This window comes from Colias croceus, chromosome 16, assembly GCF_905220415.1.
Source record: "Colias croceus chromosome 16, ilColCroc2.1".
Lineage (NCBI taxonomy): Eukaryota > Metazoa > Arthropoda > Insecta > Lepidoptera > Pieridae > Colias > Colias croceus.
Window position 1 is genome coordinate 2571373 of NC_059552.1, and position 17417 is coordinate 2588789.

At 32.6% G+C, this 17417-nt stretch overlaps 1 protein-coding gene and 1 long non-coding RNA gene across 3 annotated transcripts; one reads left to right on the forward strand and one right to left on the reverse strand.

Annotated features, from left to right (window-relative positions):
- Positions 1–814: 814 nt before the first annotated feature.
- Positions 815–5553, reverse strand: LOC123698342. Its single transcript, XR_006752398.1, has 3 exons — positions 5258–5553; positions 4959–5164; positions 815–934 (listed from the first exon to the last, which is right to left on the reverse strand). It is a non-coding gene; the product is annotated as an uncharacterized LOC123698342 (long non-coding RNA).
- A 91-nt stretch (positions 5554–5644) lies between these two features.
- Positions 5645–11741, forward strand: LOC123698339 (probable bifunctional methylenetetrahydrofolate dehydrogenase/cyclohydrolase 2). 2 transcript variants are annotated; one of them, XM_045644934.1, is made up of 6 exons: positions 5645–5791; positions 7417–7514; positions 7636–8091; positions 9135–9343; positions 9943–10065; positions 10385–11741. In XM_045644934.1, the coding sequence occupies exons 2-6, from the start codon at positions 7423–7425 to the stop codon at positions 10510–10512; spliced, it is 1008 nt and encodes a 335-aa protein (XP_045500890.1). In that variant the 5' UTR covers positions 5645–5791; positions 7417–7422; the 3' UTR covers positions 10513–11741. The 2 variants fall into 2 exon arrangements, with proteins under 2 accessions (XP_045500890.1, XP_045500891.1); XM_045644935.1 differs by lacking the exon at positions 7417–7514.
- The last annotated feature ends 5676 nt before the right edge of the window (positions 11742–17417 follow it).

Below are 17417 nucleotides of genomic sequence, written 5' to 3' on the forward strand. Positions count from 1 at the left end.
AGAGGCATTCTCAAGGTCATTCTTCATAAACCTTTTAGATATCCAACTGACCAGCTGTATAGGGAAGCTAAAATTCTGAATGTAAGGCAGACATATATATTGCAAATAACACTTAGACAACATAAAATAACACCTCTTTGTGCTGTCTCTTCTGGTAAGAGAAGAAATGACCTTGTATGCTCTAACCTTATTCCGCGTACTGGTTTCCTTCGTCGCCAATCTTCATACATGAGTATATTTTTATATAAAAAGGTCAATAAAAGCCTTTCTATACACAATCTTACCTTAGTAAAATGTAAAAAGAAGGTTACAGAGTGGTTGCTGACCCAGAATTATTCAGATACTGAACAGTACATAGTTCAAATAAAAATTTAGCAAATGCAACCACTATAATGGCCACTACATCCACTCACGCGCTTACACACTCATTCACACATACATTCACACACACACACACACACACACACACACGCACACTCATACATACACACAAGCTCACACATGCATACAAACACGCACACTCATTCAAACACGCACGCACAACATATGAGTATATCTACTAAACTTGAGTTAAAATGTATAATTTAAATTTTATTTTGTATAATTTTGTATAAAAAATAGCTAAATTACCTAAATCATTATTTAAGTTAATATTATGCTATAGTTTTGTTATTATTGTGTCATTAAGGAAGGTGGACCCCAAAATACAGGCTGTCCTAGTTTGGGGTCCAAATGTTACATGTTTGTACCTAACCCACAAATTGATCAATAAATGATTGATCAATAAAATGATTTTTTATTTTATCGTTCTATCTCCTGAGTCTATTCTTCCATTGGACTTCAGAACTTTTATTCAAATGCGACTACATCCAATATCCACATCATTCAGATCCAATTAGTCATATTATCATCAACGTATTCATCTAGTTAGTGCCTTGAAAAAATAAATAAACTTTACTATATCCTCCTGGGGCCTGCGGTCATATATATATTACATAGACAATAAAAAAATATTTCAACGCCATCTTTTGCGTATATGCGGGAATAATACCTCAAATCGATGTAGTGGTATGTTATCCTCTATACTAAACGGTTTTTGGTTTTATAAGTGACAGTGATTTGAAGTAATCTCATTTTGAAGTTGACGGTGGCTGTGCGACGGCAAACACGTGGTCAGTTATCTTACATTTCTAGTGGAACCATATGTATATTGCAGTATATCTTTGTATTTCTAATTATAATACATATTATTTTTGCAACCGCAATAGTTATTTTGTAAAATAAATCTAAAACTTGTGAAAAATATGAATGTTTTCTTTTATGTCATACTGGTAAGACATTTGGTCTCAATTCTTGCCAAATTGGTATTGGTTACAAGGGCCCCATGTATTACCTATATGACATTCCTCAGTTTATGTTACAGATTTTAGTATAATTTTCAAGGATTATAAGATACTGAGGTCTACCAACACCTGTATGAGTCAAATATTGACCTAAATGATGGACCTATGGAGTTTCTTGCCGGTTCTTCTCCATAGATACTGCTTTCCGAATCGGTGGTAAACGTTAATACTGTTATGACGTTTCAAAAGTGCTTTTAGAAGAAGTCTAATTGAATAAATAAATGTTTGAGATGAAGATAATCCCCCAAATGATACCGATGACGCCTCCCGAATACCAGAAAATGATTCTTCTTCCATTCGTCCAATGATTATGAGTCATGTCAAAACAGAATCGTCACTATGTATGTCATCTTCAGTTGTTGGCAGACCATCTCGGGGACACACATGACGTGGACCAAGCATTAGAGGAGGCTGACCGAGAGGATGGATTAGAAATAAGACCTAGGGGTGGACGTGACAATATAAATACACCGCCGCGCCGGTGCAAAATACTTGAACTGGTCGTTTCTCACCCTTAAAAATACCTTTCTTTGAACCAAGGTACAAAAATAGACACAGAACAATGAATAGAATAATGAATATTTAGATTCAAGTTTAAAAATATGAAATAACTAAGAAAACATGTAGTTTTTCTTCATTTTCATAAACTTATTCCACTTGGAACTGGGACCCCCTGTAATATATAAATGACATAAAGAAAATCCAAGTTTTCCACAAAATATTTTTTTTTCCATTTTTTTGAATATCTATAATTGCATTAGAACAGATACAGCTAATTTTTATTAAAAAAGAAAGAAAAAAAAATCCTGGGTCTCAGGAGGATATAATTAGCACGGTCCTCAGCGGTCAAATTGTTTCAACTTAATTACTGCTAATTCGTTTAGTCTAGACTCGGCACTGGCTCTGATTATAATTTCTATATTTATTTAGTCTGTGACACTTAAAAGGACAGCCACAGAGGTCAGAGTATGTTTATAGGCTCATATATATAGCTAGTGGTTTCTTTATAAGTGAATCGTGTTCCCGAGGGGGCGTGGGTCGGTCGCATTGGTTCGATTGATCGATTTTTCTTCTGCCCAATATTGTTTTGTTTTTGTGGGCCATAATTCAGATACTATGTTATTATGCTTAAATGTGGTTCAACCTTGCCCATTGGAGCAGTCATAAGGAACGTGTATTGTCAAAAGGTGTGAGTTTTCGACTCAGGTATAGAATTGTAATGAATAAGTTAGCCTTTTCTTTTTAGTAATTATTCTGTGTTATAAAACCATAATATATATGATTGGCACCCCAGTAGGTATTCGTATTCTGTAAAAATATATAATAAATTAATAATTAGGTACCCTTGAAATTATGGTTTTATATTCTATAAGGCACCCGGAAATGCTTTGCCAAAGACAGATTGAAAAAAATCACTGAATTTTGAGTCATACCACAAGGATAGCAAGGTGTGTATTTGTTTCCAAAATGTCATAGTCCACTGTATAAACTTAGGCATCATTATGTACATTCTGAATCAACCTAAAGATAAGAATACAAAATGAAACCATTTTTGTGTTATCCCTACCTCATGAAACTATACAACAATATTATTACTCTCAAATACGCACTTTTACCTCTTATCTGTAACATGCAATCCAATTAAAACAAAACATGACGCAAATATGTAGCTAATAACAAATAGCGGAATTCTCATGGAAACAAAAAATAACGTCTAAATATACTCTTGTTTGTCTTCGTTATCGGAAGAATTTAATAATAGGATATTGTTTGCAAATAAGGTGTAGTCCATAATGGAATGATGGCAAAAGGAAACTTAATATTACTATATTAGTATTTAAGAAAATAATGTGGCTCAGACTTCAATGAATAAGTATGTTCATGACAATATTATGAGAATGCTTTCATGATGTTCCTCATTGCTTCAATTTGAGTGAATCTAAATTTCGAATTCGACTCATCCTAGAACAAATTAACGTGAACCTTGATACCAAACAACACATTTCCAAGTTGGTATGTAGGTAGTCTATTAAGTATTTAATAGTGTCCGCGTATAAGATGCAACTAAATTGGCTTATTGTAATACCACACTGTACCTGTATACTCCAACGTTTTGTTGTCCAACTCCAACTCAACGCATTGAGTTTCTCTTTGTCTCGTTAATCAGTACCTACCAAGGTATTAAGTAATGAGTGACTAATAACGTTCATGGACAGACATTATCATGAAGATCATCATTGTTTTTATAAGGGTCAAGACATAATATAATAGTAATAGACTAACAGTAGTATGCAATATACATATTGAATATTTTCTTTGAAAGCATAAGCGACTTTTATTGAATGTCTTGTAATTTTAATTGATGAATGAGTCAACGTAATGCGACTCTTTCTAACAAGAAAATCAGTTAACGATTTATTAAAAAGCACCTACTTACACTCACCCTTATAACCATGTGTTTCAGCAACATAATGTTTTTATTGCATTCACTTGAGAGCGATTAATCACGGAGACATTGACCCATTCCGTTATCTACGACCCGCGTCACAACCGCGCCCACTTACGTATAAAGTATAACGTATTATTAATTTATCTGTGGTATAACGTACGTATGTAATTCCACGGTATTTTGTTATTGTTTTTTACATGAACAACATAACCTTTGACGCCATATATATAAAACACCGTAAACAAATAACTGAGTCACTATCTTTTCCGTCTATTACATGTCAAAATATTTCCCGCTAAAAAAATGATGAGCGAACTCAACTTTGATACATTATTACATCGTAATAATATTATACTAATTATCAGCTATATTAATATTGTATATTCTTCTGCACACTGCCGAATCCATTGAAGCACAGGCCTTGTAGGGTACCATGTGAGTAGAGCAGTTGCTAAGTTCGTCATTTGAGCATGGTGTACAAGTTGAGAAGTGCACCAAATGCGTCAAACCCTATTTATGATATTATATGCTCTAAATTCTAATTCACCTTAGTGCGGAGTGCGGACTGCCTAAGTTCGAGTTGGTACTTACCTAGGTATGTCATGTCGACCGCCAACAAAATTTTTATTTTAATGGTAGGTAGGTACCTATATTATTATCAGTCAATAACCATTCTCTTCCTTGTATACTTTGATCAACAGATCGTTATAATAATAGATAATTTTAATACGTTCCTGGTTTGATAATATTACTTATTAACTAGGTAGTTTATTATATTTCAATTTTATCTACGTCGCGGTCGGTCGAACTTTAAAATTAAAACGTAGGTAATACCAAACGTTAGTCTAACAGCCATTAGGTATCCTATACTGAGGGATAAGTCTGTGAAGATGGATTGATGTATGTTTCTTACTCCTTCACACAAATACCTACTACAGAACCGATTAGGTACAATGAAATTTGGTATGTAGCTGAAGACCCAGAATAAGACATAGGCTAAGTACTTTTTATCCCGGAAAACCCACACTATGCGACTTTTTCTTTGTAAACGCGGGCGAAGCCGCGGGCGGAAATCTAGTTATGAAAATAGTTCAAAAAATAATTACCTTTCTTGTTTCCGCCATAAACTAAGATTGATAAAGGCGTGGTTTATTCTCACATAGCAACGAATGCGATGGTAGGTACGATAAGTACTGCATTCTATACTTTTTGTTCAATATTAATAATTATTATTACAAATTAAGACCACAGGCCGGCCACACATATTTGGTTTACAGTCAGAAATTCAGATTCCGATATCTGAACGCTCTCCCTGCAAAAAACATACCTAGTTACTAGATAAGTACTTAATTAAAAAACGAACGGTAGGTCTTTCCGTCCGGAAATAATAAAAAAAAAAACTTACCGCATTGTTGAAATGTTAGCGACATTCAGAGGGGCTATGGTTTCTAAATTTGAATTCCTGGTCAGGAAACCAAACGTGTCTACCTTCCGACTAATAATAAATTTTAAATTTAATAAAAGTAAGGTAGTTTTAACGAAAGTAAAAATAATAAATAATAAAAAGTCTTGGTGACCAATTTGGTAACCATTCCTGATGATGGTTTGTGTTTAAAATAAAAAAGAATCTCGGAATCACTACATAAAAATCTAGGTATTTTAAATAATTATGATGCCGTTCAGAAATCACATATTTTTAAAACCTTAAAAATGGTACACGTGATAATAATTTACCGTTGGCTTGACAAGTAGTATCAAACATCAAACCATGCCAATCTGACATTGTCAATGTCACTCGACAAGCAGTTTGAAGAAGTGAAAAGTTTATAAACTTGTTGTTTCAGAGAAAGTGTGTTTTTATTGCATTTTTTCTTCACCGTAGAGTCAGTACATAACATTTTCCGGTACGGTATACTAATAACTTTGTGACCAAAACTAGGTGAGAGGTTTTATGTATTCTATATAATATCTATGCGAAGCTAGAGAGGTTATTATTTATTAGGAAGCGAAATTTCAATTCTTTTTTACTCAATTTGTTATAAAATTATGTGAGGTGCCGGTTATAAACTATTGTTGTACCTAATTTCATCGTCTAACTTTTTCTTGTCTTAGAATTATCAATATCGACATGCTTGAAAAGTGGTAAATTGAAAATGTTCTGGTGATGAAAAAACTATAGTGAATGTCGACGTGGTTTTATTATCGAATATTATAAAATGAATGATTAGAAATAATTATTGTTCATGCTTCATGAACAATAAGTATTTATAATAACACCACATAGTTAATAGATTTTTCAATACCTGATAACCTTTTAAAACTTTTATTATTGTATTATCACACTGTCTAATTTTGGCTTAATATTTACATACACTACAATAATGGGATTACATACACACTATTATTAAATATACATTATTATTTACCAAATAAGTATACATAAGTATATATAAATTATGTTCTATAGATTATAAATTTAACCATTATAAGCACCTACTTATGCCGTGTCTTACCTAGTATAATATAGTTGTCCAGATTTGATGATTCTGAGCATTTGATTATATATCTATTAACTGAAAGAGGTTTAGAATGAATTGCCTCTATTAATAATAAGGAAACAGAGTTTAGTATTAAATTTAATAATAAGTTAGATGTTACAGCATAAAATAAGACAAAGGTACTTCGGCAACTTTTTATTTAAAATTATTGAACTAATTAAGAATATTCATGTGCTACTTATTTCAGTTTATCTTCCATATAACAAGAAAATACTGGTTTTTAGCAATTATGATAATTAAAGTAGTCCAATTCACATAGATATTGATGCATCTTTAACCTTTTTAATTATTTATCACCGGTGATTTAGTTTTTTTACTGTTCCAGTCAGTTTTAACTAGTTTTTGTTTTAATATATCATGTGTACATGATACCCATATAGGTTTGTTTGTCCATATTTAGTTATGAATAATTAAAAGAAGAATATATAAATCTATATAAATTTCATAATTTTTTTTCAATAACTTTCATAACTCATTAACCACAGGTCTCTACGATTAAGTTAATCCAATCTTCATTCTCATCTATATATATAAAACTCAAAGGTGACTGATATAGTGATCTATCAACGCACAGCCCAAACCACTGGATGTATCGGGCTGAAATTTGGCATGCAGGTAGATGTCATAACGTAGGCGTCCCCTAAGAAAGGATTTCCCGAAATTCTTGCGGGAACGGGGAAAAACGGGGATGCACGTACAAAGTCGTGGGCGGAAGCTAGTTTTTGATAACTTTGTATTATTCTATAGACTAAAATAAAAATCTGCAATATTTATGAGAGCTTATGATTTGAATGACAACCCTTCAAAGTAAGTACTTACCTGCAGCAAATAACAGTTATAAAAATTTCAACATTAAAAAAATAAAGGATCCATTAATTTATTATTATTCCATCGCAAATCCATCATACACCTATATTGTATCTTACTACAAGCTAGCGTCAGCCAGATTATAGTATTCTCAATCTTATCATAAAAGCTTGACCTAATGACCTGTCTACATCAACAGTAGGTGATGAGGCTAACTGTATGCTTACGGTTTGTCAGTACGCATTTGAACGCAACCATGAGAAGTCATACATATATCGATTCTTTGGGCACCGCCAGGTAACTACCTAACCTGATGTGCGCTTTATATTTGTGTTAACCTGATTATTTTTTGTTTAGAGCTTTATGTGTGTGCACTGTTGTTTGTGACTTATTTATTAAGACGTTTCTTTTGTTATAGGATAATGGCACAGATCCTAGATGGGAAGGCCCTCGCCAAGGATATTAAAGACGAATTGAAAGTTAAGATTGCTAATTGGGTGAACCAGGGTAATCGGTCGCCATCACTACGGTGTATTATCGTCGGTGAAGACCCAGCGAGCCACACGTATGTACGTAATAAGATCCAGGCTGCAATTGACGTGGGGATAGCAGCTGATACTATCAAGTATGATGCTTCATTATCCCAGGAAGAGTTGTTAGCAGCTATTGATAGATTAAACAAAGATAGTGAAGTCGATGGTATCTTGATACAGTTACCATTACCGAGAGGTATTGATGAGAGGATGGTGTGCAATGCAGTGGCACCAGAGAAGGATGTTGATGGGTTTCATATAATTAATATTGGCCAGCTATCTCTGGATATGCCAACTATTGTTCCTGCAACTGCGCTGGCGGTCGTGGAAATGTTGAAAAGGTAGGAATTTTTATTTGTATTTTTTAATTTTCTAAATTTAAGTTTCTGAAATTCATCTTAAATTTAGTAAGGTAATCTTCAGAAATGAGAAATTGTAAAGCATAAAAATATTTTAATTTAGATTTATTACCAAATTATCTCAATTTTTCATTTATTGAAATTATTTGTATGTTATATTAATATTTCTTTGATCCACAATGGGTTATTCATTATTCATTCATATTTGTGATTTTATGTCAAACTATAAAACAAAGATTAAAAATAAAATAACCCATTATTGCTTTAAATGAATAACTAGATTCATAATTTACTTTTATAAATCTTTGAATACACATGTTCTGTGAATAATAACAAACAATCTAATAATAAAATTCTTAAAGAAATTATCTCGCAATTATAATTTATTTCCTCCTGTGAACTAAATAACAAATTACGCACTTATCTTATCAATAAAGTGTCCCAATGTTTATACTATTTCTTATTGATATGTTCAATTTTATATTTAGTTTGGCTATTTTAGGAAAACAATTAGTAGTTTTATCTGGATATTTCGTGAGATTTATTTTTGTTTTACAAATATTTTTTATAATATGGAACTGAAACTTCTTTAGGCGCGTTGAGAGTAAAATTTCAAGGTCGCGTCGTGGCAATACCGTCACGTGTGTAAGGCGATGATTTTGGTGTCTTTGTATCTTGCTAAAGAAGTTTCACTTCTGACACGACGTGTGCTCGACACACACACGCTCATATTTTTTTGGTTATTATGGCATTCAAATGCTTTATAAATATAAATTTATAAAGAATAGAAAAAATTCGATCATCAAAAATTCGGCATCCGCCCCGGAATGGCGCGAAGGATGCGGGTTCGAGTCCCGCCTCGTGATCGAATTTTTTCTATTCTTTATAAATTTATACACACGCTCATTTTTATTATTTAATATTGTCATTAAAGAGCCGAAAATAACTTGATTAAAAAAATTCAAAAATAAAATTCTCGATACAGAGTAACAAAAAAACAGAACTGCAACTTCATTAATTTATAGGTTCAAAATCCAAACGTTCGGTCGGAACGCGGTCGTGGTCGGTCGGTCAAAAAACGTCGGAATGCCGATAGCCATGATGTTGCATAGCGACAAGAATCACGACAGCGGTCTGGGGATGGACGCGACGGTCACAATATGCCATCGTTACACGCCGCGCGAACAATTGGAAATGTTTTGCAGAAACGCTGACATTGTTATCACCGCGACTGGTGAGTTAATGAATGTTTACAATGAAACGTAAATGCTAGTGATTTAATAGGTTTTTGAAGTGAAACTTCTTTAGGCGATTTTGATTCTTGCTAAAGAAGTTTCACTTCTTACACGTGTGCTCGGCACACACTTTTTAATTTGCTTCAGTATTCGATACAATTTGAACTAATTTATATAACCAATATGATTTGTTCATGAATATTGAATACAATGAAACGTCAATGCCAGTGATTTATTAGATTTTATTTGCTTTTAATTCGATACAATTAAAATTGATGCACACGTATACGATCGTGTTCAGTTAACGTTTTATATTCATAAAGTAAATTTTTTGTTCCCTGTTTCATTTTGTTATGCATTAATATTATTCTAAATCATATCAAGCGTGTAAGCAATTTTCACATTACTAATTACAATTTAAATAAACTGTGTGTATCCGTAATTTAAATAATGAACGTAATTTAAATTAACTTTTTTATAATTCACAACTTTGAAATCAAACATTTTTTTTGTAATAGTAGGTATACCTACTGTACATAGTATAATCACTTCAAAAATTCCAAAGGAACAATAAAAATATCGATTTTAATTACTCTAGGTGTACCGAAACTTATCAAGGCTGAAATGATTAAGCCCGGCGCCACTGTCATTGATGTTGGCATCACAAGAATTACAGATGAGGCGGGCAAAACGAAGCTCGTTGGTGACGTTGATTATGAAAGTGAGTATGAAAATTGTTTTTAAATTTCGGTAAATTGTTTTTATTTTTAGGTGTATTTTTTGTAGATTTATATTTTTGTTTTTTGTTTGTTGCATTTATATTCTCCCCGAATAGCATAATAGCTTTAAAATTAAATATAATTTCAAGAGCAAAATTAATACGTGGAACATTCCTCGGGTCAGCTTGTGAAGGCTTTTATATAAAGTATTAAATTGAATTGTTTTGTCGTTCAAACTTATATCAAAATATCAATCTTAACATGTACTCCCATATTCTCTATGCAGTTTCAATAAAGTGTAAAATGTTTATTTCACATCAGATGTAAGCAAAATAGCGGGAGCTATCACTCCGGTGCCGGGCGGTGTGGGTCCCATGACGGTAGCCATGTTGATGCACAATACTTTCCAAGTCGCACAAAGGCTTCGCCAGGCGCAAATTGACAACTGAAAACATTGACACTTGTATACCTCGCTCATTGATTTGCTAATACAGTAGATAAAGCGTACCAAACGTTTACGCGGTTGATTTTTTTTAACGACAAGACGCGTCATACGTAATACGTAATTGTTATTTAGATGATAAGAGTATCATCTTAATAACAATTACGTAGTGATGATATTGTTTGAATAATCAGGCACTTAAAAAGTACCGTATTTTATTTTAATTGAACCTTATTGTAAACCAATACGGTTATAATTATAAATGCTGATGTTAATTATTACTAATCGAAGTCATGCATTGAGTATTTCCTGTACGGGTTATTTTTTTTTTTTAATTCTGTGTATTATTCTCTGTACTGTAGTAGTAAATCAATGACCTCGCCTCTAAGAGGCCCTTCCTGATTAGACATTATTCGTCGCATTTATTACGTCATACTCTATGATTGTTGTCATTTGTAACGTTTTTTTAGATATTTTGTTCAATCAATTTTAAAATCGAATCTCTTTTAAAGTCTTCCGTAATTGGATGGGCTTATAAAGATACTAACGTGTTATAATTTTTTCTTTGTTATTGTGTCCTTTTACATTTGTATAATTTTTAATTCTTATTTTTGTGAAAAGCTTATCCAGGTGCTATATTTCTTTGCAATAGTTGTCATGACGCACGTTGATTTTAAAGCCCAAATTCGAATATAATAGTGCCTTATTTATGTCTAGTTCTAAGGTCTTGAAAGTATTATAAATGTTTTAATGTAAGCTAGAATAAATATTATTTAATTTGGCCAATTCAAATTGACCAATGTAAAACTATGAGTTTTAAATGTTTACTAATTAGTAGTTTAATTATTCGTCATATATCTATATGATAAGCGTAAAGATAACGTGCAATTACTTGATTTTTTATTCAACTTATAAAAGACATTCCAAATTTTGTAAATCATTGAGAAGAAATTGTATTGTGTGAAACAATTTTCTATCAGTAAAAATCGATATTTTTTATTTTCTACGTAAAATAACGTATCGGTAAAACAGCAATAATAATATTTGTTGTATCCCATTTTGCTCAACTTAATTATCCTAAATGTGTATATAATACACAAGCAACATTCTACATTTTTTTAAAATTATATTATAATATAATGGTTTTGGTTATATAGGTTAATGCATTACCCGATGTATTCTAATTTTAAGCCCTGTTTATAAAATCGTTTAAATAAATTGAATTTGCCTCAATAATGAAGGATTTTATTTTACCCCACCTCCATTGGTATGGACAGTAACAAAATTCATAGAAGACATAAATTTCACTTTAGTTGTAAATTATTCTCCCTTGAATAATGACAAAACAAGGTGCTTAAATATAAATACAAATTATATGACTTGGTAACTAACTCTTTTGTTTGATTTTTTTAAGTTTATCACAAAGTTAAAGTTTCGCATCTGTGTGTGTGACCAGCATTCTGCATCTATAGAAAATGTCGTTTGGTTAAAATAACTTTAAAAACGCATTTAGTAACCTTTTAAAAACACAGATTTCAAATATTTTCTAACAAAAAAAAAAAAAATTACAGCACATGTACATAGCTTCCTTTTCCACGACAAAATCTTTTTCGTATTCCATATTTCCATGGCACCCAAATCTTAATAAAGCGGCCATGTTATTTATACAACGTCATTAAGTTGTGTCGTGAATTCAATTGTCTACCTAGATCAAAGTATATGGGCCATCTTATTAGAGCCCGACCTTTGCCCAATGTAAACGAAGGGTTTCTACGTGGTCACATTACGTAAGGAAATAATTGCGTTATTTTGGGCCTGTATTGTCCTTATGGGTCCCCTACGCTTTAAGGTTTTTATTGCCAACCCTATGAAAATTCATGCTCCAATCGATTTTGTATCTACTTAATATGTATTAAAACGCATATTTGCTTACATCGGGCTTGGTTATGATAATGACTTAGTTTTATCGGCTATCTTAACTATTCAATTATGGAAACTTTAATTGTTTCGGCTAAAGTATGAATTGTAATGGGATTAATTTAAACTACTCATTACTCGAGGTCTTGGAGACAAAGATGTTTGCGTCTTGAATAATTTATTCTCGTCTTAGTAATCACAACTTGTAAGGACTGGTATTTCAATTATTTGGGGAGTTTATTTATAAATTTTGAATGAAAATGAGAGGGATGTTTATTGTTTATATAATCTAGAAAAATGGAATTGGAATTTTATTATTTTATCAATCTAATCATCTACCTATTATTATTATGGGTAGGTAGTAGGTAGCTACTATTTATTATTCTGTGATAGTAGATAGTATAGATAGTGGTCAATAACAAAGTCTGCTACCTATATCTTGCTCGATCGACGTTTCATCTCGATTTGTAAGCGTTTTCGAATACTCGCATTAGCAATTTCAGGGTCTCGACGTCGTTTCTAAGTCCGCCGCAAACCACGGCTAAACATTAGTGACCAACCACGGCTAATGTCGTATTGATCTGTGTACACTACATTCTACTTACATAGTTAACTTGCAAAAATATACAAAAAATGTATGACAAAAAACGAAACGCTATTAAAATAAGAATTAAAATATGAAGGATAGGAAATTGCCACATACCTGAATTTAGTTTAGATAGTTATATTATCTACCTTCTAGCTGTTTTGTTTATATTATTGTCCCAATAATATGGAATGAGAAAGGTAGGTAAATGCTAATAAGAAAAAGGTATCAGACATAAGAAGGAACATGTACAAAGGTAGGGAGGTATCTTATAATATTACGAACTAAGTAGGTAGGATTATTTGTTTTTGCGGGTGTTTGATCAAATTTTAAACCTAATTTCGTCTTCTTTTTATTAGACTTGAGACCGACTTCTATGAGTAGTAGTACATATAGTAGAGTAAGGTATCGTAAATCGTTACCACACATGGGCACGGTGGGGCAGGGTGGGGCGCTTGCCCCACTCTAGCTTTGACCTGGAAGGAAGGTAGATACCTAACCAAATCTAAAAATTGAAGTACCTACTAACTACTAAGCTTAATATCCGTAAGAAATTTCACACTCGATTCTCGAAAGTCGACAGGCGACACAGAAAATGCGACCTTCGCAAATGCCATCGCGAATGCCTTCGCAAATGCCTTCGCAAATGCCTTCGCGAATGCCTTCGCGAATGCCTTCGCAAATGCCTTCGCGAATGCCATCGCGAATGCCTTCGCAAATGCCTTCGGGAGTGCCTTCGCAAATGCCTTCGAGAATGCCTTCGCAAATGCCTTCGAGAATGCCTTCGCAAATACCTTCGCGAATGCCATCGCGAATGCCTTCACGAATGCCTTCGCAAATGCCTTCGCGAATGCCATCGCGAATGCCATCGCGAATGCCTTCGCAAATGCCTTCGCGAATGCCTTCGCAAATGCCTTCGCGAATGCCTTCGCCAATGCCTTCGCAAATGCCTTCGCGAATGCCTTCGCAAATGCCTTCGAGAATGCCTTCGCAAATGCCTTCGAGAATGCCTTCGCAAATGCCATCGCGAATGCCTTCGCAAATGCCTTCGCGAATGCCTTCGCATTTATTTCTGATTTATGCGGCCCATATCGGCAATCTCGTTATTTACTCGATATCAATAAAAACTCACATTTAATAAACGCGGTAAACATTCGTGTTAGTTCTTTCAATTATCTTAATTAAAAACATCTAGTACTTAATATCTAGTGCGGGAATTTCTAATGGCAATTCAGTGTTGCGTCATGGGATGAAAGTTATCGTTCAATGTTTTTAATTTTATTTGATACTTATAGCTGTACCCGCGACTTCGTCCGCGTGGAATAGTGACTGCATAGTAGTTACTACTTATCTTAATTATTGAGTAAACACAGACTACCATAAATGATTAAAATAACTGTAAGTAAAATTTATTACTAAACTGAGCTAAACAATACAAAAAAATGCCTTATTAATTTTCTACGTAAAATTTCTTTTAAATTATGTCATATTATTTTTAGGCACCAGGGGGGAGGGGAGCAAATTTCTTTTCCTTCCTTCCTTGTATGGATGTTTTTAACTATGTATCGTGCAGCAACTGATCAGCTTAATCGATACTCAGTTTTTATCAAATCCAGCACAAAATCCAAATCAGATCTTTCCTGAATCCTGTCTCACGCCTGTAGTAACTAAACCGTTTAGACCGTGCAATAAAAATTAAATTAAAAAAAAAAAAACAGCGCTACGAAGAAAAGTGCATAGAAAAAGGAATAAATAATTTCACAAACTTCCCGAAGATTTTTAAAAATAAATACCATTTTAAACATATATAAAAAAAAAACAAAGTCGTTGGGGCTGCCATGCCAACCATCATCATAATATACCTCATTATCAAAATATAATATGGTACTTAATTTTAAAGATCGTCGGGAAGTTTGTAAAATAATTAGGTATTTATTCCTTTCGGTTTCTTATTTTCATGTAATATTTTCAAGTGAGCGAGACCTACCTCTACCTCCATATTACATTCCTACATCATATTGATATCTATAAGTTTGTTGCTCCTTGACATCTTTTAAGTTGGGCCGTAACCGTGCATAAATTGTAATGGACCACAGTGGCAAAAGAAGTGGTATACTTAGGAAAAAATATTGCCAAGGGCCAGGCCTATGTAGCTTTGAGTAGAGTTCAAAATTTCCAGGGTGTGGCTATCCTCTCGCTCCCGTATCCCCTCTTCTTTCACAGACTTTCAACCCTTCCCTTTCCATCCCTAGTAAATGGCAGAACCGATTTTGATGTAAACCATATCTAATTGTACCTATATGTACACGTCATATCCTGTAGTTTGATACTCTTGATGATTATTACTTGAGTTGTGTGGTGAATTGATTTCGTTGTGATTAATTTGTGTGAAAAACACAACATACAATTTATATAATAATAGGTACTTATATTGTGTTAAAAATTCACTCACTCATATTTCATTAACGCTGATAATATATTTGAAGTGAAACTTTTTTATCGGGGTTGGAAAAAAAATTTAGTGTAACATATTTACGTTACGCGTGCCATTTTTCCGTTACGCGCCATCTTTTTCTTATCCCTACCACGCGTGATTCGACGTATTTCTGTAAAATTGCATATAGTTAATTATTCTTTGAAAAAGAAGGTCATAAAGAAGTTTCACCCCTTACGTGTGTACACTAGTACACGCACACATTTTTTATTTTATTAATAGTTCAAGATATTCCTATTTTCACATTTTCATACTCACTAAACTAAATCCACATTCCAAACATAACCTATCAACAATAATTTGTATTTAAAACAAAATTCTACACTAATCAAATCAAATTCCCATTAAATACTACATTATAATAATAACCCGCATAAATTGTTCTCGAATAGTTGTAATAGTTTAATATTCCCGTAAATGTAATTTAGCAGTTATCTATGTCAGATGCTGATAGCACTTACAGCCAATAAATTCGAATGGTCGAATAGATACCGGCTCCACATTACGTTTGCTGCATGGAGATAATGCTACTATGAAATTTAAAAATGATCAAGAATATTTAAAATCTATGTTTTATTATTTCATTGATATTCAAAGAAGATAACAGCTTAGTGTGATTTGAAAACAGCCTATGCTGGTTCTCAGTGTTTACTGAAGCATAAAACATTATTTTGTGGTCTTCACTTTAGGGGCTAAGCAAGGGCTAGAGAAGAAAATATAGAGATGAAATTAATAAAAAAAGCAAAAATATTTAATCAGTAATTTTTTTAGACTTTCTCAACATTGAGACGTCCTTTTAAGCTTTTAAATAGGTACTTGTGGTAGTACAAGACATTCCAAGAATTATTATTGTTTACACAAATAACATTCTCTTTAATAAAGTAGAATGGAATTGATTGGATTCACAAAGTTTAACAACACTAAACTATTTATTAATTAAATATAGCACATATTAACATAATAGGTTTCCAAATTCCATCAATGTAGGTAACCTATTTCCAATATTCCGCGAAATTTCAGCACCTAAATGTGAGTTGGCTTCGTCATGAAACATTATCCTGCCAATATTAGTTATAAATAATTTGATTCTAATTTTATTTCATTAATTAATGCGAGAATACTCTCGAAACCTTGACTAGTTTTAGTCTTACAAATAATAACTAAATCTTGAGGATTAGTAAACCAATCCTCTCTATCCTTACTAATATTATAAATGCGAAGTTTGTTTGTCTTTCTTTCACGTCGCAACGGGGCAATCTTTTAGTATGATTTGTGTCTGGAGATAGCAACGAAGCCAGATACTAGATATTATGTCTTAAGCTACTTTTTTACCACGGTAAACATATGGAAATTTCCTTGCACGCGAGTGAATAAATAAATAAATAAATAAATAAATTCCTTTATTTGCATAATGTGTGTACAAAGATATTACTTATACTTAGGTAGAATCAACACATTAGCCATAAATGGCGTGCAAATTCCGCAACATTATTTTATATAAAAAGTACATTATTTCATTGTCACATGATAAAATTTACACATTTTATATTATATTCATAAATAAAATTAAACCTAATATGTTACAAATTTAAATATTCAGATACATTATAGAAATTTTTGTTATTTAGCCACTCATATAGTTTTGTCTTAAAAGGACCGATATTTAACATTTTTATAGTTTCGGGAAGTTTATTAAATATACGAATACACATAGCATGACAATTTTTGGTATACAAAGTGGTCCTGGGTGTTTTATTGTAAACAAGTCTATCTGGATGACGGTGGTCGTGGCTGTATATTTCTTGGGCCGTGTTAAAGAGATATTTATGTCTTTTTACAAAAATACAAACTTCGTAAATATATAAGCACGGCAAAGTTAACAACCTGAGTTTAATAAATAGCGGTTTACACGATT